This window comes from Euprymna scolopes, chromosome 12 (genome assembly GCF_053919585.1).
Source record: "Euprymna scolopes isolate OS-2025 chromosome 12, ASM5391958v1, whole genome shotgun sequence".
Lineage (NCBI taxonomy): Eukaryota > Metazoa > Mollusca > Cephalopoda > Sepiida > Sepiolidae > Euprymna > Euprymna scolopes.
The window spans coordinates 91,302,443-91,329,122 of record NC_136493.1 but is presented as its reverse complement, the minus strand read 5'-3'; the positions used below and the strand labels follow the sequence as shown (position 1 = coordinate 91,329,122).

The 26,680-nt window shown below is 34.2% G+C and overlaps 1 protein-coding gene across 1 annotated transcript in view; it reads right to left on the bottom strand.

Moving 5' to 3' along the window:
• The window catches only part of LOC145291087 (defense protein l(2)34Fc-like), a 54,197-nt gene that overhangs the window by 7,952 nt on the left and 19,565 nt on the right, over positions 1 to 26,680 (bottom strand). The window contains exon 4 of the mRNA XM_080136603.1: positions 9,869 to 9,975. Within this exon, the coding sequence (XP_079992729.1) occupies positions 9,917 to 9,975 (59 nt within the window). The 3' untranslated portion in view covers positions 9,869 to 9,916. The remainder of the gene's footprint in view (positions 1 to 9,868; positions 9,976 to 26,680) is intronic.

Here is a 26,680-nt window from a genome sequence, read left to right as displayed (position 1 = left end):
CCACAACAAAATAGTTTCTCTCGATCTAAAACTTTCGCTCGTGTTTTATCCATTCGTTTTCTTTTCTTTTTATTTTTTATACAACACATTCTGTAATATAAACACGGTGTGCACCCTAGCAATTACATTTTTTTTTACTTTTTCGGCTGTTTTTAACTAATTCTACAGATTATTATCGCTTGGCCACTAAGTTACCCTATTATAAAAGAACATTGATAAGAAAAAATTTCCTGTTCCGAATTTTTAATATATAGCTTCGTTTTATATTTACTATAACATTGCATGTGAAATGAAAACCGCTTTTCCAACTCTTTAAATGCACAGCCTTTATTGGTAGCCGAGGGCCCAATCGATAATAATCCGCACAAATAGTTGGAAAAAAAACGAAAGGTCAACTTTGGTAACGGAGTTTTCAATTGTTCAGGTACACTCTAACATGGTTTAGATTTTACCTTTTCAGTTTTCATATTTTATTTTCCGGCGATTATCATCGATTGCAGCCATAACTTTCAGATTACAAAAAAAAATGTTTTAAAAGAAAGAAAAAAATATGTGCACCTGAACAATGCGTCTCCTACAATTTACGTTTTTTTTTTATTCGTAAATTTTTCAGGCGATTATCAGCACTTACAGGCTTAAATTTGAAAGTATAACTTTCTACAACAGTGAACACCCACATTTTTGGTCACCCCCGGTTGTTAATGCTGCCACTAGCATTTAGATTTTTCCTTTTCAATTTTTCGCAAATTACCAAAATAACTTAATTGTAGACATCTTACCAACAGAAAAGGGAAACATTTAACGGCTAGGGACAGCATTAACAACTGACGTGTGAAAAATGTGTTTATTAGAACTTTATCATTACAAAATGATCCCCGACTATTACAATCATTAAAAATACTACGTTATTTTTTTTTATCTAAAAGTTAAGTTTTTACTCGATGATAATCGCCGGAAAAATTACGACAAAGTGAAAAGGAAAAATTTAAGGATTACAAAAATCATTGTTCGGGTCAGCCGCAGTGTTTTTTGGGTTGTTACTTTTCTTAGTGACACAATATTCCCTCCGGAATAAACACACTGGGTTATAATAAATTTTAGGTCATTCTTTTATTTTTATTATAGATTACAAGCAGACAATAACACCTGCTATCTAATCGGCCACACTACCCTATTTTTATTTGACACGTTAGGTGGAAGCACATAATAATCACATTATATAATCAAATCCCAATGTTAAGAATGGGTTTATATACACTAACGTTGTTGCTTCATTTTGGCCATTTGACTGGGCCGGCGGTGGCTCCCACTAACAACCGTAGTTTGTTTTTTTGTTTTTCTATTACAATGGGGAGATACTTCAACCGGGAAAAGCCGGTACACATATTTTGCTAGTTATATATATATATATATATATATATATATATATATATATATATATATATATATATATATATATATATATATATATTTGTGTGTGTGTGTGTGTGTGTGTATGTAAGAGAGAGAAAATAAAATTATATATATATATATATATATATATATATATGGGCAGTCGGGTTTCGATCCTGTATTCAGGCAGTTGCCTGTCTAACCGCACTGATGAGCTGTGAAATAGCGAAACAATACTGTATGTGGATGACTATATATATATATATATATATATATATATATATATATATGGATGTGGATGTGGATGTGGATATATATATGGATGTGGATGACTATATATATATATATATATATATATATATATATATATATATATATTGAATATGCTTTTTTATTATATTTCACTTTTTATTGATACCAACCCTTTAATTTATGAGGTTCAATGTAATTACAGGGCATATAACAAATAAATGACGATCTTACAATTTATTCCTTTAAGTACGTTGACATGCACAATTCTTGACAGCCTGACAAAATTATGGAGCACCAATAAAAAAAACTTAGATAATAGTTTAAACCTGCGCATTTAAAGGTTAATAACTAGTGAACAGTTGAGATCAAATTTAAAATATTAAACAATAGATTGCCGTATTTATTTGCTTTAAAGTCTCTTTCGTTTTAGCTGAGTTTTATACTAAATTCATTCCAATATTCAATATGATTCATTGCTATACTAAAAGTTGTTTCTTATATCTCAGGTAATATTTGCTTTCTGTCAATGCTATAATTGTATATTTAATTAAAAATGCCTCCAAAGAAGGAGCTTATAGAGATTAAAATGGTACAAATTGTTGCTTTATCTGGTTAAGGATATTTTCAGGAAGAAATTGCCAGAAAGATGGAACGTTCAAGGAACGTAGTTCAAACAATGATTAAAATAAAAAAAAAAACAAAGTCTTTCGAAAAAGAAAAAAAACGAAGCCATAAAACTTTACAACCGCCAGAGAAGACAGGTCTTTGGAAAGAGCATCCCTTGTAGATAGGAAGAAAAGTTTTTCAAAGCTTACTGCTGAACTCGGGGGGGGGGGGCGCAAACAAAAACATATCAGCTCGAACAGTGAGAAGAAGGTTATTAGAAGCGTTATTAAAAGGAAGGAAGATGTCATACTTGTCTCAGGCCAACAAGAAAAAACGACTGGAATTTGCAAAAAAATAAATAAATAAAAAATTGGACACCTGATGATTGGGCTAAAATTGTTTGGTCCGACGAAAGTAACTTTGAGGTAAGTTAACAGTTTCCATTTCCTAACTTTTGAAAGGAACAATTGACATTTTTATCTGAATACACACCCCTAACATCTATTCAAAAATTGTAGCAAATTCTCATTTTCTTTTTTTTTTCATTAGATTTTTGGCACCCCTGGAGCAGTTTATGTTCGCCGTAGAGAAGGAGAGGTATTTCATCATGGTTGTGTGCTTCCAACTGTCAAATTTGGAGGAGGAAGCGTAATGGTTTGAGACTGCACGGCTTCTTTAGCCACCGGACTATTGTACACATGGGAGTGTAGAATAAACTCCACAATTTATACTAACATGCTGGACCAGGTTTATTAAACCTCTTTGACTAAAATATTTGATAACATTCCAAGTGATATAATCTTCCAACAAGACAATGCGCCAAGCCATATGCCAAAAGTTTCAATGTGTTAGTTTGAGATAAAAGGGATTACAGTGATTAAGTGGCCCTCTCAATCCTTGGACTTAAATCCCATTGAAACTTTGTGGTCTCATCAAGGGAAACGAGTGAGAATGCACAAATGTTCATAAAAAAAGAATTAGAAAGTTGGCAGAAAATATATCCTACCACTTGCAACAATTTAGCTAATAATGCACAAAGACGAATAAAAACTGTTATAAAGGCAAAAGAAGGACATGCCAAATATTGATTGTTATAAAAATAGATTTATTGTTTACTCTGCTATTCTTAACCTTGAAATACGAGGGGCGTGCAATAAGTAATGCCCCTAGCCCACTTCCAGTTGTCTGATCTAGCTGAAATTTTGCATGTGTAATGATTTATATTTCTACTGGTTATGTGGCAAATTACAGCTCTGAAAGAATTGTGGTTTCTGTTTTACAGGTGTTTGAACTGAGTGAGGTGTGAAATGGAGCCTGTTGAATGTCGAGCAGTGATCCAGTTTTTGTATTTGAAAGGACGCACACCACAGGAGACTTTTGATGAAATGAAAGAAATTTATGGTGATAATGCCCCATCATATGGCCTTGTATAACGCTGGCATCGTGAATTCAAACATGGCCAGAAGTCTGTGAAAACAGCTCCCGGACCTGGTCACCCCTTCCACTTCTGCCATTGATGAGACATCTGTCCGTCAATTTGAGGCTACCATTTTGGAAGATCGGCGCATTACTATTCGCCAAATAGCCCAAGATGTCAAGATTAGTACAGGGTCTGTGGAAACTATCATTCATGACCTTTGCATGTGCATAAGGTGTCTGCCAGATGGATTCCCAGGTTGCTCACACCATTCCAGAAGCGAGAACACGTCGAGTGCTCGAGGATAAATTTGGAGATGTGCCAAGAAGATAAGTCAAGGTTTTTCAAAAGACTGATTACACAGGATAAAACCTGGGTCCATCACTATGATCCAGAGACCAAAGCCCAGTCAATGCAGTGGAAGCACTTGGACTCATCACCTCCAAAAAAGGCAAAGGTGAAGCCTTCCGCTGGCAAGGTCATGCTCGCAGTCTTCTGGGACCAGGACGGAGTAGTGATGACAGATTTTCAGGCAAAGGGTATCACAATTACAGAAGCATATATTGCTTCACTTTTGAGGAAATTAAGGGAAGCTATCAAAATCAAGAGGCGGGGCAAGATCAGCAAAGGTACTCTCCTCCTACAGGACAACGCTCCGATCCACAACTCGTATGTCGCCAGATCAGAAGCACGGGCATGTGGTTATGAAATCCTTCCCCATCCTCCCTACTCTCCTGACCTTGCACCCTCTGACTTTCACCTCTTCCCAGCCATGAAGTCGTTTTTGAAAGGAAAGCGTTTCCCAGATGATGCAGCCTTGATTTCTGAAGTCACGTGGTGGTTGGAGGACCAACCTGAGGTGTTCTACAAAAACGGTCTCCAGGGCTGCATCAAACGATGGGAGAAATGCATAACTCTGGATGGTTCCTATGTAGAGCAAGACTAATAACTGTACCAAGTTTCGTTGCTCCACTGCTATGGGAAGTGGGTCAGGGGCATTACTTATTGCACGCCCTTCGTATATGTTTGAATCCTAATTTCGATTTTTCATAGATGCTCCATAATTTTGACCATGGCTGTCTATATATATAAGAGAGAGAGGTGAACTCCATAGATAGATAGATAGATAGATAGATAGATAGATAGATAGATAGATAGATAGATCGGTAGGTAGGTAGGTAGGTAGGTAGGTAGGTAGGTAGGTATATAGATAGATACATAGATAGATAAATAAATACATTGATGATGATTGCAACTCTTGTCAGACGAGTGCCACTCTCTCAGACATTTAAAATCCATGAGCCCAAATGCCTGAGGGAGTATCTATACAAATATGATGTTACAGAGTCTTAGCTTTGTACGACAGCTAAGTCTCTCTCTTGGTTCAAAATGTTGAGATCCAGCAACAAGCAAGAGCAATATAGCCAGCAACAAATTAAACTGCAGACCAGCTTAATGCGGGTAATGGTCTTGCGCTTTATGGTTTTTTAAATCAGAGATTTGCTTCTCCTAGAAAGGTTGCCTTCACCACGGCTTACGGGAGCCCTCTCCACCCCAATACACATATACACACACAAAAATAACACGGTGCTAGTTGGCCGTTGACCCAGAAAAAGAGTTCATTCGCCCTTTGGAAGGTCTTGTTTTTAATCCTTCAGGGAGACTAGCCACCCTCTTCACCAAACAAGTCTGGTGGGGGAACCAGTTTAGTCGTCGGTGACCCGACCATGAGGCAGGTAGTACTGGGTTACATGGTACCAGTAGCACATGACATGACCTGACACAATAAAATAAATACATACATACATACATGCATACATACATACATAGATGGTGGTGCATAAGTCACTTTGCCATTTTAAAATAAAATGTTATAAATATTATTCATACTTCATAAATTCTTTTTATTACATAGTTTAAAAGATTGGAATTTTATTTTGAATTATGTACGAAAAATAAGGTCACGTAAATGACCTCTATTTTCAGCTTCGCAGACATAGACCTTTTCTAAGGCCTAAGTAACCCATGAGTAGGGCTGTGACAACAGAATATTCTTTTCATTCTTTTGACTCTCGGGTATATATCCGAGACAGACACACTTAATCAACCGAGAACCACATTCGTCTACATAAAAACATATGATATTAACGGATATATACTCTAGAGTCAAAAGAACGAAAAGAATATGCTGTTTTCACAACCCTACTCATAAGCTACCCTATATATGTGTGTGTGCATGTGTGTGTGCATGTGTGTGTGTGCGCGCGAACACGTATCTATCTGTTAAATAAATTTGTGTATTTTTATGTTTACACATATGTAAGTTGGATACGCATAAATTAGTTTGTGCGTTTATATTCATTTTTCTTGTATATGTGTGTATTGACAATCAATAAACCAAAAGCTATAAAGCGAAAAAAAAAAAACGTGAAATTAAAATTTACAATTTATATATGCAGAAACTTTTCTAAGAATTAATTCCAAAGTTTCAATCAATTTTGTATTCTATTTTCATAGCAGCTTCATTCTAGATATTTTAATTTGATTAGAAATTGTATCATAAACTCAAAGAATAGACTCGATGATTTAATTTATTGGATTGAAAAGAAAAAAATATTTTGTATTCGATTTTACAAATCCAACTGGCTAGAAGTATTTACAAAACTTTCATTTCTGGAATGAAACAAGGGCCAGTATGCTGATATTTTTATTTAATAGAAAATCACTCCGGAAAATACATGAAGCCACTTGATGTAAGGAGCTAACAAGAACGAAAGATGATTATTGTAAAGATACGATATGCCTATCAACCTTAGTCTTGAAAAAAAAGATAAAGCTATATGTAAGAGGAAAACAGTTAGCATGAAGACAGTTCCACAAGTTTGTTTTTTTTTACTTTGGAGCCACCATTTATCAAGACCCGAATACCACTCGAGGCTAAGGGTTAATGAATGAAAGGTGGTAGTGTAATAATCGTTAATGGTATAAATTGGGTAGAATTTTATTATTAATGGGGACAGCTCAACAAGAACTTGTTTACATTGGATTTGAAGGCTACCATGTTGTATTCAACCGGGAAACAGGCCAACAAACAGTGTTCCACAGGTGGGTAGTTCTGGGAAAGAAACTTTGTTCATGGAATCTGTGTTTATATGTAGGCACAGGTCGAGAGTGGGGGAAATCGTTTATAGTGATTGTAGCTAGTCGAGTGTTTCTGTGAAAATTTAACAAGGAGGGGCCATAGATTAGAGGTCAGACGAGCACTTGCCATGAAAATAACAATAGAGCTGAGGCAGGCACGCAACGTCTCTTCTGTGAGAAAGAGATTGCAAGGAAGAGAAAAGTGCATCCTCAACTAGGCAACTGTCTATTTTGAACTCTATCAAGGCAGGATAAGTCCTTTCTAGCAGCTCCTGCTCAGATGTGGCAACAGTACCCCATTCTTAGATGTACCTGGCTCTTATATAGGTAGATAATTGCATCAGTAGTGAGATATCTACTGGATCGATAGAAGGATCCCACCATTTTTCCAGCGACCTTGGCAACGGATCTGATGTGCTTGTTTCATTTCAGATCGGGAGTAAAAGTCAAGCCCAGAACCTGGTCAAAACATGAAGCATCCCCAATTGATGCCCGGGATGATGTAAAGATAGAAGTTTAGTTTTAGATGCATTGAAAGTAACCAGCCACTTTTCCCCCATTGTACCACATGCTCAAGATCAAGGGAAAGAGAATTAGAGAGAACTTGGTCGTTTACGGCCTTTGATGTACTGCCATAGATGGTAGTGTCATCAGCATAAATGTCTACGAATGATGTGAGAATGTGATTTGGAAGATCATTAATGCAGGTCAGGAAGAGAGTTGGACACAGGATGGACCCCTGAGGGACTCCAGCATTAATACTGAGAGCTTCTGATTTCTGCCCATCAACCACTACTCTTATGAACCTATCAGTGAGAAATGATTTAATAACTAAGAAGACATTTCCAGCAATACCATAGCTGGAGATCTTGTGAAGTAGACCTTCATGCCATATCTTATCAAAGCAACTGCCCTAGAAAGGAAGCCCCCGTCGGGAGATTCACTAATTCTATCAGATATAACTGTAAGCACATCTACGGTAGATCTAGCAGAACAGAAACTATACTGCATGTCACTAAGAAGGTTATTTTTGCTAAGATGGTGGACTACTTATCTATTTATCACAGATTCCAGCAACTTACTCATGACGCACAGGAGGCTTATTGGCCTGTACTGAGTAATTCTTTTCTGTTAAAACGAAAGTGTATTTTTCATAATTACAGACAAAGATAAAAATAGAAATCAAATTTACTAATATATGAATACATCATTCCATGGAATTTCCACAGGTCCTGGTAGTAATGATTGTATTAACATAAAACTCAAAGCGTCTGATTTTCCGTACATGTTTTATTTATTTTATTCATAAAAACTATTCCAAGGAGATTAATTACTTTTCTTGAATAATATTTTTACAACAAATCATGGTAATTATTATCTACCTTGAGTGCTTGATTTTCGATAAAATCTATGAAATAATGTTAATGTTAATAATGATTTTACTGTTAGACTTTTAAAAAGGGCATCTCGTTATAGCCCGATATTGTAGATAGAAATCTATAACTCAATGAAGAAGGCCAGAGTCGACCGAAATATTTGATTTATATTTTTTTATTAAAAAAAACATAAATAAATTTCTTAGCATCGGCTTTGGTTTTAAAAATCATTTCTTATAAATAGATATATTGTTGTATACTGCGGCTATGCTTTAAAGAATCAGAATAAACACTGATGTATTTAAATATATATTTCTGTTGCTCGGTCGCAACAACCGTTTGGAATCAGAGATAGAGAGATCATGAAATTTAGTGGAAGTTGAGCTCAACAATTCTAGCTCGAAATCTCTTCCCGAACACAATTTGTGCAAGTAAATTCGCAACTTTGACGCCCATTCAGTGATTTCATCTATGTATTCAATGTGGGCACTACAATCCACAATATATGGCTCCTATTCATTTTATTGCTTATTTGGCGACAGGTATATTTCTGTCCACTATGTCAGCAGATAAAAATTTGAAAATGCTGCTGCATAGTTATCTATTTTCTGGCCAGGCGCGAGCTCATATAAAAAAATAAAAAAAATAGGTTGTATTTCTTCCGGCCAGGTGTTATTTCTAATACAACAGACCCGATACTACGTTTCCCAATTTTGGAGATGATGATTGATTATTCGTATTATTTACATTCTTCGGACTACTGTTTTCATCTGTAGTGCTATTTTTACAATGTTTCGGTCAATGTAATTTCCTCATATGTATCTTGGCAATCCGCCAATTACTTTATCCACTACGTCACAGTTGCTTGCGTATTGAATAAAGTACTTAATAATACAGTTGTAAAGTTAGTCTTCTGGAGGTCGAACGTTCAATCCTCAGTGCGGGTGACACTTGAAATACAATTGGGAATTATTTAGGACTTCTAACCTAGTTATGACTGACGGAACGAGGGCATGCTACCTTCGTGAATTAAATAAAGGGTTCCGTTCGACATTTCGTGCAGATTCTCGATTTCGACAAAAAAGATTCTCGATTTCAACAGAAAGATTCTCGGATTCAACAAAAAGATTCTCGGTTTCAACAAAAAAGATTCTAGATTTCAACAGAAAGATGCCGAGTTCAATAAGATACACATAAAGAAGGTTGGAGGTTTACATCGGCGGAAACTCTGTGAAAATAACACTCATGATGAGGACAGTAGTCCGAAGAATCTTATATTTATTGAGCCTATATATTTTGTTTTCATCTTCTGATATGTAAAGACAACTTTGATTCCCGAGCAGTACCGGGTTACCCTGCTAATGTAAAATTAATAATAACTAATTTAAAGTTTATATCACAAATTTATCTCAGTTATCTGTAAGTTAAATACTAATACTGACATTAGCTTTCGAATCGAAATGCTTAAATGATCCAAACCATTTATCGAATCTTTTGAATGTTGTACAAGAGTGCGCGGCGTATGAAGGGGGATATCGATCACTCTGAGGAATTACCGGCTTAAACTTGTTAGTATATTCTTTTGTTTACGACGGTGCCAATTTTGGATGTTGTGGGAAAATTCCATGGTTTCTGAGATCTGAGCGGCTAAGAAAATTTCATTAAATTGCGATAAGTTTCTCACCAACGACCTCTGGCGTTGTCTGGTGCACTAACGAACCTGGCATCTCAATTACCCGCTGCGAACGTGCTTGTACAGTGGTTGACTGGTTGGTGATGATCGACTCCCGTCTGAAAGAAAACAAAAACGTCGTTTAAATATTACGTCCGAAGAAAATAAAAACTTTACAGTTTGAAAATCAAACTAGCAAGTTTCTAACTTGAAAGAATAGAGAACTTTATATTTCGTTTTCAAGTACTGTTGCCGGCTTATGTTTGTACCACTTGTCTGTGCGTTCGAGATGCAGTTGTTTGCATAATTCCCAGTGCACTTCCTTTCCCAATTGGTTGTGCCTGTTCTTGAATTCCTTGTGGGCCAGTTTGCTGCATTCACTTACCATATGGTTTATCGTTTCATCTCTGTATTTACAGAGTCTGCATTTGCTGTTTTCTTGTATTTTTTCGATCTTTGCTTTGATGCGGTTGGTTCTTTATTATTACTACTACTACTACTACTACTGCTATATATAATCACTATACTATATATATGTATATATATATATAATTACTATACTATATATATATTACTATTACTATACTATATATATATATAATTACTATACTATATCTATATATATATATATATATATATATATATATATATATATATATAATTACTCATGGATACGGATTTATTCTTTATACGTCTCATCACCGTGGTTCAACCTAGATTCCAAACCAGGATAGAGTCTGCGGTCTTAAACTCTATCACGGAAGCAACTCTTACGAGTTAAAAGTATACCGGCTTTTTGTAGGTGCCATTTATTTGTTTTATTTTACCTACAATACTTACACAGACACGCACGCACGCACACACGCACACACACACAGATACAAACACACACACACACACACACACATATATATATATATATATATAATATATATAAAAATACAATATATATGTATGCATATATATATACATACATATATATATATGTATGTATATATATATATATATATGTATACGATTAAAGTAAATGATTAACCTATATATATATATATATATATATATATATATATATATATAGGTTAATCATTTACTTTAATCGTACTCAGTACTAATTATAATGGTTTTGAAAAAAAGTCTCATAAATAAAGTTTTTTTTAATGAAAAATATCTTTTTCATATCAATTTTGTATTGCTTTTATCCAAGCTCAATGAATCCCTTTTTATTGGATTCCAGAGCATATATAGTGTAGTATATTATTTCTCTACGTTCCCAATATCATGTTTTTTTCAGTTAGCCATTAACTAATTTCTAAAACGTATCCATTGTTTCGTATTGCGACTAACAAGTTACATTTAAATAACAATTTTCCATTTTGCAGAGTTTCTTTTTGCCGTCTTCATTTGAAGTTCATTTTTTAAATCGACGTGAACACTAAAATTAAAAGTCAAATATGATAAAATTATAGTGGAACAAGTGCAGACTTTCGTTTTGACGACACTGTATCAATTTATTGCTGCATGTTTATAAGATGTTTACCTTACGAATTTATAAAGAAAAACATTTGGACAACTTAAATGGTTCATGTAACCGACAAACTGTGCCGTTCCTTTCAAGTTACGAAGATTATGGTCATGCTGAATTTATTTTAACTTATATTAATTATTTTCGTATTTTTTGTATTATTATTATTATTATTATTATTATTATTATTATTATTATTATTATTATTATTATAGTTTTATTTTATTTAAAGTTTTTTATTAGTTTTTTTTTTTATTATTTATTTTACCATTCTTCGACTCCGATTCATGCTAATTTGTAGTTATATTTAATTTATTTTTTAATAATAATAATTTATAATTCATAATATTTTTTTTCTGTCAGACTGTTTTTTGTTAATGATTTGCTTTGGATACGAAACTTAATATTACTTTACTATTTTACCTACTTCGGAAGTTTTAATTGAATTTAAATTAATTCCATATGTCGTGTTAGTAATAATATGATTTGTTATATGTATATGTATTTTAATTGTAATTTCTTATATTCTCTTTAATTACGTTGTGTTTGTTAAGTTATTAAATTTGGTTGGTTGGTTGTTTTTGTTTTACGGCATATCAACCCTTTTCGGGTTATTTAATGCCAAATCCAAAGATTTTGAAGAAAAAAATTTTTTAATAGAATACATTTGTTGTTTTCACGTCGGTTTCTATTTAACCCATAGTTGGGACCCTTACAGGTGCTACCACTTCGGGTCAGAGTGGACCTGGGAGCAATGGTAATTAAAGGGTGGCTTCACACTCCCCAAATCCCACAAGCTGGGGCCTCACCACTGGATATAGTTTAAGGTCATATCCAGGACCCCCATTGAGGGACTTTTACCCTCTGCATGGGGGGGGCAGTCGGCGTATTCTAATGCTCAACCAACAGGGCCTATTAAATCTGGATTAACAGAAGTAAAATTATTCTTTCCTTCTATTTTTATCTTCTTGGCAGTCTAAGGGAAGTAATTATTGTAAATATATACATATATACTACACTATATATATATGTGTGTGTGTGTGTGTGTGTGTGTGTGTGTGTGTGTGTGTGTGTGTGTGTGTGTGTGTGTGTGTTAGAAGAATCATAGGCTATTCTCGGGTTGATCTTATTGAAATTAAATTTTATTTATTTATTTATTTATTTATTATTTCAAACTTATACCTTGCATCATGAATGACGCCAGATATATGACAACGTCTTTTTAAATAAATGGTTGAAATTGAAAATTCAAACACTTCCACACGCACTGTGATATATCTATTCACAGATTTCCTTTACAATTTAAAAATTATACGCCGACTGATTTCTACATTTTCCTCGTGGCTGTCATTGTCCTAATGTAATGGACTATTTGCTATCTAATTTTCATACGTGTTTACGGTGAGTACGAGCATACTATACAAATTAACTGTAGCATGAGTGTAATAGACTTAGACTATTAGAGGATGACTAAATCAATATACGGTGGTGAGAGAGCGAGAAAAATACGTAGATAACAAAGAGAGGGAGAGCAATAGAGAGTGATATGAGTAATATGTTCGGTTAATTACGAAATATGGTTAATTAAAAGAATATAAAAATAGATTTCTATTTCAAATATAACTTATAAGTATACAAAACGAAGGAATATACAAGTATATATTTCGTATGCTTTAGATGTGTGCGATACAAGCATAAACAAAACAAACGTTGATTAACTTATCAAATTGCAATTCAAAAAAAAAACACTATTTGAAATGAATTCGGTCAGAATCTCTTCACTCTATATCCATAATCAGACTTTTCTTTCTATTTCTTTTCTATATTGATAAATACGGTTTTATTGTCTGTGATTTTTTTTTTCTTTTTTTAAGCATTCAGGTGTGAAACGGATTCTTTTTTATTTATTTATTTTTGTTAACTTCACTGATTAAGACGTCATTTATATCAATATAAATATCAGTTTAAATGCTGGAAAAGCATTATCTTTCACTCATCTTTGACGGAGGCTGTGAATTTATATATTACTGTTCTTCATGTCACGATAAGTCTGTAAAATAGCTCGTGTCAACAAGTGTTCTTTTCGTTTTCGTTTATACGTAGGATTTATCTCCCTTGATAAGCTAGTGTCATCGTTAAATGAAATTTTTTTTTTCTATTTCATTTCAGACATTTTTCACTTACTTTTTAACGTGCAGGTTCATTTTACACATATACTGATTATTAATTGTAAAAGTCCGAACACATTTTGCAGCTGTCATCTTATTATCGTAAACAAGTCTCTTAAAGTCGCTGTCCTCAACATTCTGCAGAGAAAAATGCATCTGCGTCTTGTTGCAATTTCTTTAAATATTTTTCTTGCATATTTATTTTTGAAATTTGGAGAAAGAATTACAAGTTTCAAGAGTTTTGAATGATTTTTTTTTTATATACAATGTCGGAAAAATAATTGACTCCAGTCGCTTTTACAAAAAAATATTAACAAATACTAACATACGTACAATTATACTTTATCAAATAGAGAGTTGGTGTATGAAACTCAAACTACGTCTCATTTCGCATTACTTCATATTTAAAAAAAAAAAAATTTCAAATTCTGAAATATCGAAAATTATCGCCATATTTTACTAATACTATCTTTCGTTCATTGTGCGCCTAAGAAACGGCATTTTCATAGACTGGGTTTCTTTCCATGAACCTCACATATTTGGGACTTATTGCCACTGGACTGCTTTTCTACCGGCTATAATATGGAGAACTTCAAGTTTAATATTAACAAATACTTCTTGTCTACTTAAGTAATAAATTTGTCCACTCTACTCATCGCTTTCAATCTTCTCATAGTATTGGTCATCATCCAACTAACAATTTCACTAACCTTGAGTGACCTTTGACATCAGTTAGTGATGTATCAGTATAAAAAAATATGCAGATATCTGCATACACTCTATTTCAGCTAAAACAAATGCTGTCCATTATATATCTTATTTCCAAACAATATCTATTATACATCTCTACTTATATATGAAAGACACTGTGTGTTTGTGTGGGAGTCAGTTTGTTCCTTATCAACTTCGAAACGGGTGAACCGATTTTTTCTTTTTTAATTTCACATAAATGTGCGTTATGTGTCTGGGAATGTTCTTAGATAGGTTTTGTATCAGAATGCTCCCGACAGATATAAAAAATCGATAATCGAAAAAATACAAGTAACGAAGTCTCATTTGACCAAAGTTGACACCCTTATACTACCTAACTTCATAAGTGCATTTGAGAAGTTTTATCATCGTACAAGCAGAAAGGTCCGACCTATAAAACTAACAGTAGATTCTTTGATAAGGCAGGAGCGCGTTCGAAATTAATGTTTCTGTTTAGAGTACAATGCATCATGATACTTGACGTTTGTATTTTAAACTTTAATTCAAGCCATTATACGAAAATACTTTAATAAAATCAACAGTAGTTTCTCTACAGTGCAATGTAGACCACAATGTCTAGAGACTAAGTCACTGCGGGGAGTTATATGAAGCTTTTTCCTGGTGCATCATGATGGATCCTCGATTATAGCAGGCAATCAATCAATTTGATTAAAAAATGGACGATTTTCATTGATTCCGATGACAAAGTATTGGAAGAGCGGAACACTCTTCGATTCTCATTCAATCCTGCCTAATCTCGGGTCTTCTACCTGCTAGTGTTAAAATAGATACTGAGTACCAAAATAAATGCCTAGTGTGCAAAAAGATTTTTGAAGTCTAATATTCACAGGCAACGTGAATTGGAAGAAATACATTGAGGACATTGCCAAGACTGCTGCAAAGATGGTGGGCTTTTTTTATCGTGCTAGAAAATTACTCACACCAGAGTGCAAATATCCATCTTTACAAAGCAAAAATTAAACCATGCATGGAGTATTGTTGCTACATCTGAGCTAGTGGGTCTGCCACTAGTCTCTCACGTTTAGACAGTGTCCAAAAAAGAGTCTCAAATCTTATAGCTCCCGGACTGTCGACCGAGCCCCAATCTCTGTCCCATTCTCGCAATATCGCACCCCAGTACCTGTTTTACAAGTACTTTAATAGAAGTTGCTCTGGTGAACTCAAAGTACTTCTGTCCCATCGATGTACATACCCCCGACTAACCCGAAAAGCAGCAAAATCCCACTCCTTCACTGTTGAAGTTCCTAGATGCCGGAATTTCTCCTATAATAGTTTCTTCCTTTTGACTGCTGGACTTTGGAATTCCCTCCCTGTTTCTTGGTTCCCTGACTTTATATAACCTGCAAAAGTTTAAATGTGAATAGACATCCTGCTGATCAACTCTCCACAGTCCCCTGTTAGTTACGATCCCAAATAGTAACCCCTTACATTCCAACTGCCAATATATTTCTTCGCTGCATGATTATAATGCAACACTGCACATTTATTGACGGCTATCCCCCTCGACCGAATGTGCTGTTATATGCTGCGATATCCCTATATTATGCTATATCGAAATGTGCTGAACTTGCTTCTTCTGAAGGAGGAAGTTTCATAGGAATCTCAAATTAACAAGCAGTCAATTCTGCCAGCGGCCACCTTATTGCACCAGGTGATCACCATACTCCTCAGCACATCCACATACACTTTGTTGACTTTCAAGCCGAGTGCAAAGATGTGGGGTGGTATGATGTGGCCCTCACTTAAAACCACACCAAAGATCATAACCGTAGCCGGAAACTTTGTTGAGCTGTACCCTCAAGCGTTGAACTGTCCAGATTTGCATTTTGATGGTGCTGGCAATGGCCCTGTTGTTATAACTTGGATCGGTAGAGAACATGCGTTGTACAGCGGTGCATCTCTAATCTCGCTCGTTGAACATTGTGTCACTTTCAGACACAGTAGAAGGTTCTTGGGATTCGTACACAACTGGTCAACTAGTAGATGGTCTGCCACAATAAAAAAGGAAATGGAATCATGTCATCTTGTCTAGAGCAACAATTTTATTGTTTCAGCCTGTAATTTAACAATATGCATCAAATGTTAATTCTGACATAAAGGTTCCGAAATTTGGATAGCTACACTTGAAGAACGTCGTGGGTTACATCGGGCGAAACGTTGTAAAAATAATAAGTAAGATGAAGTATTTTTAATAGCGCATAACATATTTGCCTTGTTATGTCTTGCATTTTAAAACGATTTAAATAGATTAAAATATGCAAATATTTCTGAAAATAAGTGTCAAATTCGAATAAAACAAATCTCGAACTCGGTAATCTGTATAGAGTTAAAAATTTAACACCTTATTTAATCATCCAGGGTTGCATACTCTTGTTCTGTCAGCCATGACCGAATAGAAATCTTAAGTAATTCGTAATTGTATTCTTAATATTACCCGCACTGAGGATTGAACCTTTAATATCCAGGAGAGTGTCACTTATAACTTAATTTTATTTATTACTTTATATGTTACACCATGGATTCCTGCATACAGAATGGTGCTGGAAATGGTCCTAATGAGTTCGACAAGATATACCTGAAGAAGGTTGGAGGTTACATCAGCCGAAACGTTGTGTGCGAATAACACTCAAGATGAGAACAGAAGTCCCTATAATCGAAATAATCCAAATAATCCGAATAATCCAAATTATCAAATCTCATCTCAAAAAGTTATGAAACAGGATTTTATTTGTTTTGTCACTCGCTTCAGTTTTAAATAACACGTTCATTGCCAAAGGGACTGATTGTGTAGACGAATCAGTCACGCATATTTGGAATGCAATTTCGTTTGTATGCTTAAATTTAAAGTATCACTTCTTTTTGTCATCATTTCTAATAAGGAGTTACCATTTACGAAAACTAAAAATCAATCGAGGATAGAGGCTAATTATCGATCATCATATTATATTATTATTGGAATCCTTTTGAGATGTGTGTGTCGGCAGTGACCCTATTCGGGTTTAACCGGCTTCGTCCGAAGGAGGAAGCTGCGTGGGAGTATGAAATATACAAGCGGTCCCCAGTCGCATGTATATCCCTGTCAGGGGAGATGACGACGTTAGGTTTTTGCAACTCTTGCAGGGGGGGGGGGTATCAACGTCCTCCTATATACAGCGCCTGGAATTCCCAAACTGGTCACCCATTTTAGTAATGATTAGGCTCAACGCTTTTTTACGGTGGTGGTGACGGTGAGTGTGTTTGCTCCACAAAAACACTTTCATCAAACCAACAGAAGAGGTAAATAGATACTGTGTTGTCTTGCATTAAAAATCGAAGAATGATTCTCTTTTACTTCATATTTTAGATAAGTAATTTGTATATATATATATATATATATATATATATATATATATATATATATATATATGACTGTTATCCTTATGTTCATAGTTGTTGTTTCACGACGTTTTAGTCAACTATTCCTCTGACCTACGTCGGGCGGTTAACCACGACGAGATAGGAATCATGAAACAACAACAACTATAAAGATGAGGTTAACAGCCCACAAACAAATAAATAGATAAATAAATATAGAATGGATTATCAGTTCGATGATGATGAATATTATGAGAGTTATCGTGCGTTTAGTCTTCACATTAAACTGTCGATGTTTCTAATTAAGGGGTAAGAATTGCTGTTTTCTATGCTGAAATATATCCACTTTTCGTTGGGTTTTACCTGGATGTAGTATTTTCTTTTTTAGCTACTTGCATACAGCGGCTTCATACCTTGTCTTGAGCGATTTTCATGAAAAAAGAAAACTGGTAATGAAAATTATGAATGAAATTGATGAAAATTGATTCCATACGAGAACAATTTGTGATGATCATGTTGTAGTTAACAGGGAAGCAGTTCCGTAGCAAAGAGTTCAACGGATGGAAAGCTCTTCGGAATAAAGATTGTTCATGAAAATTGCGTATTATGTTAGGCACACGGGAAAGAAAGGATATCTGCTTGACGTTGTCGTAAGATGAGTTTTGCTGTAAATGTTTTACAAGGAGGAATCGGAGATTGAATTTCAGTCGGGTACATGCCATCGAAATATCGATAGAGTGGAGAAAGACTAGCAATGTCTTTTTTGTGTGGAAATAGTGGCTGAAGAAGTAAAAAAGTTTTCTAGCGCGGTAGAGGGAGTCCATTTAGATAAACACAAAATGAAAGAAAAAGACAAAGGCACTTTGCTGGTTTTGAATAAGAGAGTCATTAGTAATTTGCCGACACGGTTTGTTACACGTTTGTTATAGTTGAAAGGAAACCTTCTAAATTATCGGCTGCCATGATTAATAACATCCTACCTGAAAGCCAATCGTTCAAACTCTCCGACTTAATATCCACATGCGATATTGTAACAGGGCGCATATGAGCGCGTTGAAAATATCAGCAGCAATTGAAGGATGGATGGTAAACGATTGTAGAAGCAACGTTTGAGCAGGTATGCAAAGTAGTCGACGCCGAAGGAGATGGGAGAGAGAATGGGCCGGCTGTGGCTAGAGTGCGGTCGGAAAAAAGAGAAACACTATCCGGTTAGATGGACATGTGGCAGCGAGAGACGTTTTCAAATGGTGTTGAGACGGAAAGGTAACGGCAATAAATGCTTTTGTTAAAAAAGAAAAAAATGCCAACCCCTTTTTTAACAAAAGCATTTTTATTCGTCGGCATTTTTTTCTTTTTTAACAAAAGCATTTTTATTAATTTATTTTTATTTTAGTTTTTAGTTTTATCTTTATGAATTACTAAAGTAAAGTGTAAGGCCACGTAACGTCACAATATAGACTAGAAGGAATAAATTGAAGACGTTGCCAACGCTGATGCAAAGTCAGTGAGCTCCGTCTACCATACTAGAAAACTACTCACGCCTTGCAGTATCCTTTTTCAAAGCCACTATTCGCGCATGTATTGATTTTGTTGACATATCTGGATTAGTGTCCCTGTACGCATACTCCCATATAGTTGCCCCTTGCGTCCAAGTAGCAATATGCACTACTTACTGTTCTTAAGAGTAATATATATATATATATATATATATATATATATATATATATATATATATACATATATATATATATATTTAAAACATGTTTTAATAATGAGCCATAAATCACTGGAAAATAAAGTTTAATGAGATAAAATGATATGCAGGTAAAGGATGGAGAATATTATGGGAGTATTTTAAAATAATTACTGGAATAAACTAAGCTGATTACTTAACAATGCTATCTTTCAAAAACCAAAATTCTGCAATATCAAACATCATTATTTTCTTCGTGTTATTCGGATTCTTTGGGTCACTGTTCTTTTCTGAAGGGTTATTTTCATAAAGTTTCGGTTGATGTAACCTCTGATCTTCTTCGGGTGTATCCTGTCGAAATTTGGAATTCTTTCTGTCGACTTCTGTTGAACGAACCCTATATTTATTGTTCTCATTGCGGGCTATATTCAAAATACAGTTGCAAATTACTTAGGACTTTTACTGAGTCATGGCTGACTGGACAAGAGCATGTTATCCTCATAGATTAAATAAAGTGTTCCGTTCGAAATTCTGTGCAGATTTCCCGGTTAAAGATAAAGATTCCCGAGTTCGACAGAAATATTCCGAAGTTCGCCAAGATACACCTCAAGAAGGTCGTAGGTTACATCGACTGAAACATTGTGAAAATCACACTCCAGATGAGAACAGTAGTCCGAAGAATCTAAATAATTTGAATAATTAATCCTCATCTAAACAATTCAGAAACATATCATTCATTTCTGCTAGAAAGAAATACATCAACGTACCCCTCCTTATTAGGTTCACTTCCGGTTTTTACCCTTGATAAATTCGATGCCTCTTGTGCAAGGGATACATTCATCTTAAGAACAAGTGGAGATTGAAGCGTAGACGTTTTAGGTTCGAGATCTACGATCGGCACTAGCAGGTGATTTAAGTCAAGATGCTGATGCTCCAAAAAACCGTTTGGCTGCATTGGTAGATGCTGAAATAATGCTTTCATCTCTGGTGGAAAGTGGATGCCTTCCGTCTCCAATACCTCGCGACCATCGGGAAGTTGGTGCCATTCATTCTGCTGGTGTTTCCGGGAGTTGTCTTCGTTATCTTTCCTGTCCGAAGAGGTTACTCTGCGATTCCCAATGCCACGCTTTTCTTCTGGAACTCAAAGATGTAACGCATATTTGGAAGTCATTTTCAAGATGAAAACAGAATAAGATATAATAATAATTCGAAAACTTTTGTTAGCGTGGTGGTGGGTGTTATTGATTTTATTCTTTGTCATAATGTGTGCCCCTATACTTTCATGGGAGTGTATTTTCATGGGAAAATCAGGGGGAGGGGGTGAAAAAAACAAAAACAAATTTGATCGTAATATAAAAATAATTAAAACCGCTAATCGTTTGTATTAATATGACACTAATTATTATCAACTATAGTATTGCCAACTGTCATCTTATACAGGTGGAACGATGATATTGTCGCCCTAGAAAAGATGATATGATTCCATTTCCGTTTTATGAAAACCGGTTTTCTTTTTTTATGCTGACCATCTACTAATTGGCCAGGTGTGTACAAATCCAAAGAGCGATAGGAGCCTTCTATCCTGTTTGAAAGTGACACAAGATCTAACGAGCGAGATCGGAGATGCGACACTGTATAACTCATGCTCTCTACCGATCCAAGTTATGACAACAGGACAATTGCCAGCACCTTCAAAAGGCAATTCCAGATAATACAATGCTTGAGGGCATAGCTCAACAAAGCTCCGGCCACGATTATGGTTTTGGTGTGCTTTCAAGTGAAGGCCACATCATGCCACTTCACATCTTCGAAGTCGGCTTGAAAGTCAATACCAAAGTGTACCTGGATGTGCTGAAGAGTGTGGTGATCCTTTGGTGTAATCAGCTGGTCGCTGGCAGATCCTGGGTATGGCAGCAGGACTCAACGCCAGTCCACAAGTCCAAAGATACGAAGGCTTTGTACCATTCTCTCACTGGTCCTCATCCTCCTCATCCTCCTCCTCCTTCTCCTTCAATCTGAACACGCTGGGTTACTTCGTTTGGTAATACATCCAGAACATCACCAACATGACCTCTCACAACACCAAAACCAGCCTGATCACCGCCATCCGCCGAGTATTCGCTGAACTCCCGCTGGCGCTTGTGGAAAAGGCATGCTCCCAGTTCCGGACTGGTATCGAAGTGGTGATTGACGCTGAAGGCGGCTACATTGAATAGATGTCAGCTTTACAACATAATCAAGTTTCTTGAAGTGATTTTTTTTAAATGTTTTAAAATAAAGCTGTAGTGTTGTTTTCTTTAGGGTGACAAAATTATCGTTCCACCCTGTATATAAGATAAATTCAGTCTATTTCAGTTTTCTGTTTACTACAGACTAAGACATACAACCCAAATATATAATTCTATTTAAATATAAATACTTGTTTTGAACCAAGTATATTATTCAGAAACTTGTATTTTCAATCGATTTAATTAATTACATAATTTATCCAACTCGATATTTTCATTTTCTTAGTATTTATCAATGAAAGTGAAGGTTTTTTTCTCACATTAAGAATGATATACTAAAAGTGTCACTCATTAAGTACAAGGAACACATTTAATACGATACATATTTTTGTAGCTTTGACATTTATTCATGTTTTAAGCGTTTTGATAAGCGAATTGACATAGATTAGATCATAATTTGCAGTGAGCAGGATTTATTATATTTTATTATTTATTATCGATAAGTTTATATTTCTATAGTGGTCCTGGATATGACCTTAAACTATATCCGATGGTAGGGCCCCGGCTTGCAGGCTTTGGGGAGTGTGGAGCAACCCCTTACTTACTATTGCTCTCGGGTCCACTCTGACCCAGAGTGGTAGTACCTGTTAGGGTCCCAACTATGGGTTAAATAGAAACCGACTTGGAAAAAAAAACAAATATATTCTATTAAAAAAAAAATTCTTCAAAATCACTGGATTCGGCATTAAATAACCTGAAATGGGTTGATATGCCGTAAAACAAAACCAACCAACCAACCAGCATATTTCTATAGACCATTTTCGCTTGCGACATGTAATTTCGAACGGATTCACCTTGATTTTTATATATAAAAACATACAGGATTTGAGTGGATTAAAATGCAAGCTTTATTTGAATTAAACAATTATTTACGTGTTTGTCTTATTTAATTCCGAATTGCCTGCAGCACACAGCTTTTATTTGCAAACAGAGTTTCAGCATGACTAAAATAGTATTTCATAAAAAAAATTAAATTAGCACTTAAAATTTCGGTTTCTTTATTAACACGTCAGATATTTTCATTATTTGTTAATAGTTTCTTAATGAAGTATTTCCGTACCACGTAACAATATATATATATATATATATATATATATATATATATATATATATACATATATATATATATATATATATATATATATATATATAAGTGACCTTGTTTGTCTGTCTGTCGGACTATGTGCAGAATGGTCTTTACTAAATTCCTCTGTCAATTTTTATTCTATAGACATTCAACTTGATGAAAAGGGGATTTTGACATGTGGAACAAACTCTGCTTGGTTTTTAGTCGGTAACATCAAATCTTTATAAAAACTCCCACTACCACCAAGTCATTATAGAAACCTCTATTACCATCATGTTATTATATTACTATCAAGTCTTTATTAAAAAAAAAGACTCTATTACAATCACGTCATTATAGAAAACCTTATTACCCTCTAGTCTTTATAGTAAACCCTATTACAATCAAGTTATTATAGAAATCTCTAGACATTATAGGAACCGCTAACCCAGCAATTCATTATAGGAAACTCTATTAATATCAAATTTTTATAGAAACCTTATTACCAGCAGGTCATTATAGAAAACTCTGTTACAAGTTATTATTATAGAAGTCTGTTACTATCAAATCTTTATAGAAACCTCTATCTCCATCAGGTTATTATAGAAAACTCTATTACATTCAAATAATTATGAAAACTTCCATTACTGCCAAGTCATTATTAAAATCTGTATTACCTGCAAGTTATTATGAAAGACTCTAACAATAAAGTCATTATAGAAAACTCTATTATTATAAAGTCATTATAGAAACCTCGAGTACTATCAAGTCATTATAGAAAACTCTATTGCAATCAAGTTATTATAGAAACCTTTATTACCATCAAGTTATTATAGAAACCTTTATTACCATCAAGTCATTATTGAAAACTTTATTACTATCAAGTTATTAAAGAAAACTTTATTACCATCAAGTTATTATAGAAAACTTTATTACCACCAAGTTATTATAGAAAACTTTATTACCACCAAGCTATTATAGAAAACTTTATTACTATCAAGTTATTATAGAAAACTTTATTACTATCAAGTTATTATAGAAAACTCTATTACCATCAAGTTATTATAGAAAACTTTATTACCACCAAGTTATTATAGAAAACTTTATTACCGCCAAGTTATAATAGAAAACGTTATTACTATCAAGTTATCATTGAAAACTTTTATGAGGGAGGACATTTGGACGAATTGGAATACGAATTAGAAACATTTGTTAGATAATAGGGTGAAATGGTTTTTGATGACTTTTTAAACGGTTTCTTTTAGATTACTGCTATATATGATTTATTGCAGACGACTTTTATAATTTATTATCGAGTGTTTGTTATAGATGACTTTTGTAAATTATCTATTTTAGACCACTAGCGCAAACGATTTTGTCTATTCTACTATTTTCCGTAGTCTGTTGGATATTACAACTCTCAGCAATTGATTTTTAATGATCACGGTAAGCGAATCATTGCTGGCGACTATTGTCAACGATTTAATGTAGACGACAAACGCAAAAGAATCATTGTAGAAAAGTTTTTCGAATAACTACTGATAACCCTTTAGAAACTATGGCGGAGAACAAACTAGTGTGAGGAATGTTCGTGTGTATCTCTTGGGTGCCAAGGGGTTAATCATCAACGTACTTTTCAACGTATTTATCCTCACATTTCGAAGACACATCGTTCTACACAATCTATTAAATATTGTATCCGGTTTCGGTTTACGACTTCCGGTTCCAATAAAAACAAAGCCATAAAAGATTTTTTAATCGACAATTTACAGAATCATCATTCTTATTTTATTTTTTTTAAATAGATTTATACATTTTATTTTTCTACACTCCTAAAACTGTAGATATTTTTTTAATTAGTTTGCGTTACAAGTAAAAAATAGTTCGGCTTAAGTGTTTTACTTTTTATTTTCATTTAAAATAACACAAATAATGTTTCCATAATTTGCTGGTAAATGTGTAAACAAAAATATTAAAAGTTGGAATCGTTTTCAAAACCATAAAACGAAACAAATACATTTTTCTAATGTAAATAAAAACGAAACAAATAAAAAAAACTACTTCATCAATTTACATATTTTTGAAAAGTATTGGGGGGGGTACGACCTAACCTAGCGCAGTTTACATCCTAAAAAGAAATAAAAATCTACTTTTTTTTTTTGCTAATACGTTTCAACGGCTTTTAAAGATGTTATAAAAACATATTTTATTTTAATAATTAACATTTAACATTTTGTAGTGGGGATCACTTTCCTATATAAATTTAACGTAAAATAAGCACCCGCTGTTGGCTACGTAGGAGTAAACGAGATATGTAATTGTTAATATTTTTTCAAGTTTGGTGGCGAGGAGTGGAAGGTTATAAGTTCCAAACATTTTAAAAATACGTAGAAACACTTCAAAGCGTGTGCTATTATAGTAGCTTGGGCTAGTTATGTATGCACTTTTGTGTGTACAACTAAACTCATCAGAAATATATTAATTGAAGGTCACTGATTAATGTTTGTTTAGTGACACATCTGCCACTGACGCCGAAATTGGCGAAACGGCCACGCCCCTTTTTAGCGAAGTACGAACACCCACCAGCATTGTATCTCTGCAACGGTCGGGCGTAGGTGGTCATTGCCAATGATTCAAATTTTAGTATGTTATTATGGATGATATCGACTACCAGTTGTTAAAATCTCAGCTTTTCACAGTTGTTATTTCTAACAAATATTATGTTTTAAAGTGTGTCCATTAATTCTGGATGCTACTGTGTGTGTGTATATATATATATGTGTGTGTGTGTGTGTGTGTGTGTGTGTGTGTGTGTGTGTGTGTGTGTGTGTGTGTGTGTGTGTGTGTGTGTAGGTACAGAATTTATAAACCAATTTAAAAATCAACGGAAATCTCTCAAGAGCTCTTTCGGGCATCAGGAGAAACTCGATAGCATTGAAATAATATAAATTACGAAAAAAGAGCAATGGGGATGTTTTATGAATTAAAAGTGCCAAAAAAAAGGGGCGATTAAAATCAATAATGTAATTTAATAAAGCGTGTAAAAAATGATTAAAATATCACCGCGAGGGTAAAAAACATGAGGAGGTCAAAGTTCCCCGAAGAGATTTAACGTTTTTACCAATTCCATCTGGCGGCACAAAGGTTTACAAATTGCGATAGAGACAGGTTCTAAAATTTTTAATGATTTTTAGAATCCACACTAAAGTATCTCAAACCACTCTATTTTATACTGATTCGTACAACAAGGATTCCTAACCAGATGTTGACTAATAGCGGAGTCCAAAACTGTAGAGGAAGGGAGACTCACAAATCCCGCTATACCCTAATCTTGGATGGAACGTGCTGGTTTATACGAGTCTGCAAATGCAAGGAAGTCTGCCCGACATAACCAGCATCACATTGGCATTTAAATTCATCAATAATGTTACTATTTTGGATGTAAATCAAACGAACCTTGCAAAAATAAGCTCTTGAGAGATTTCTGCTTATTTTCAAATGTATTTAGAAATTTCGTACTCCCAAACATATGTGTGTGTGTGTATATATATATATATATATATATATATATATATATATATATATATATATATATATATATATATATATCGCTTTCATTTAATGAATGGAAAGTAGGATAAAAAAATTTCAAATTCAAAATATGAGGTTTGAGGTTTAAAAAAAACAACAAATATTCATTTATTTAAAGTTTCAAATTTTCGGCTTCATCAGGAAGTTTTTTAAAACAATATACATGTTTTTTTTTTCTTTTTTTTTTTCTTACTTGCCATGGTGTCGTTTGGCACAGTTTATTTATCAAAAATGGCGATTATGTGTTGTCCAGTCCAGTGGGTTGGTGCCTTTTCATGCATTATATAATATTATATGTTTATTTTTTAAAAATATAAATTCGCACGTGATCGTTCTTTCTACCCCCCATGTTTTGAATTTTATTTTCTCTA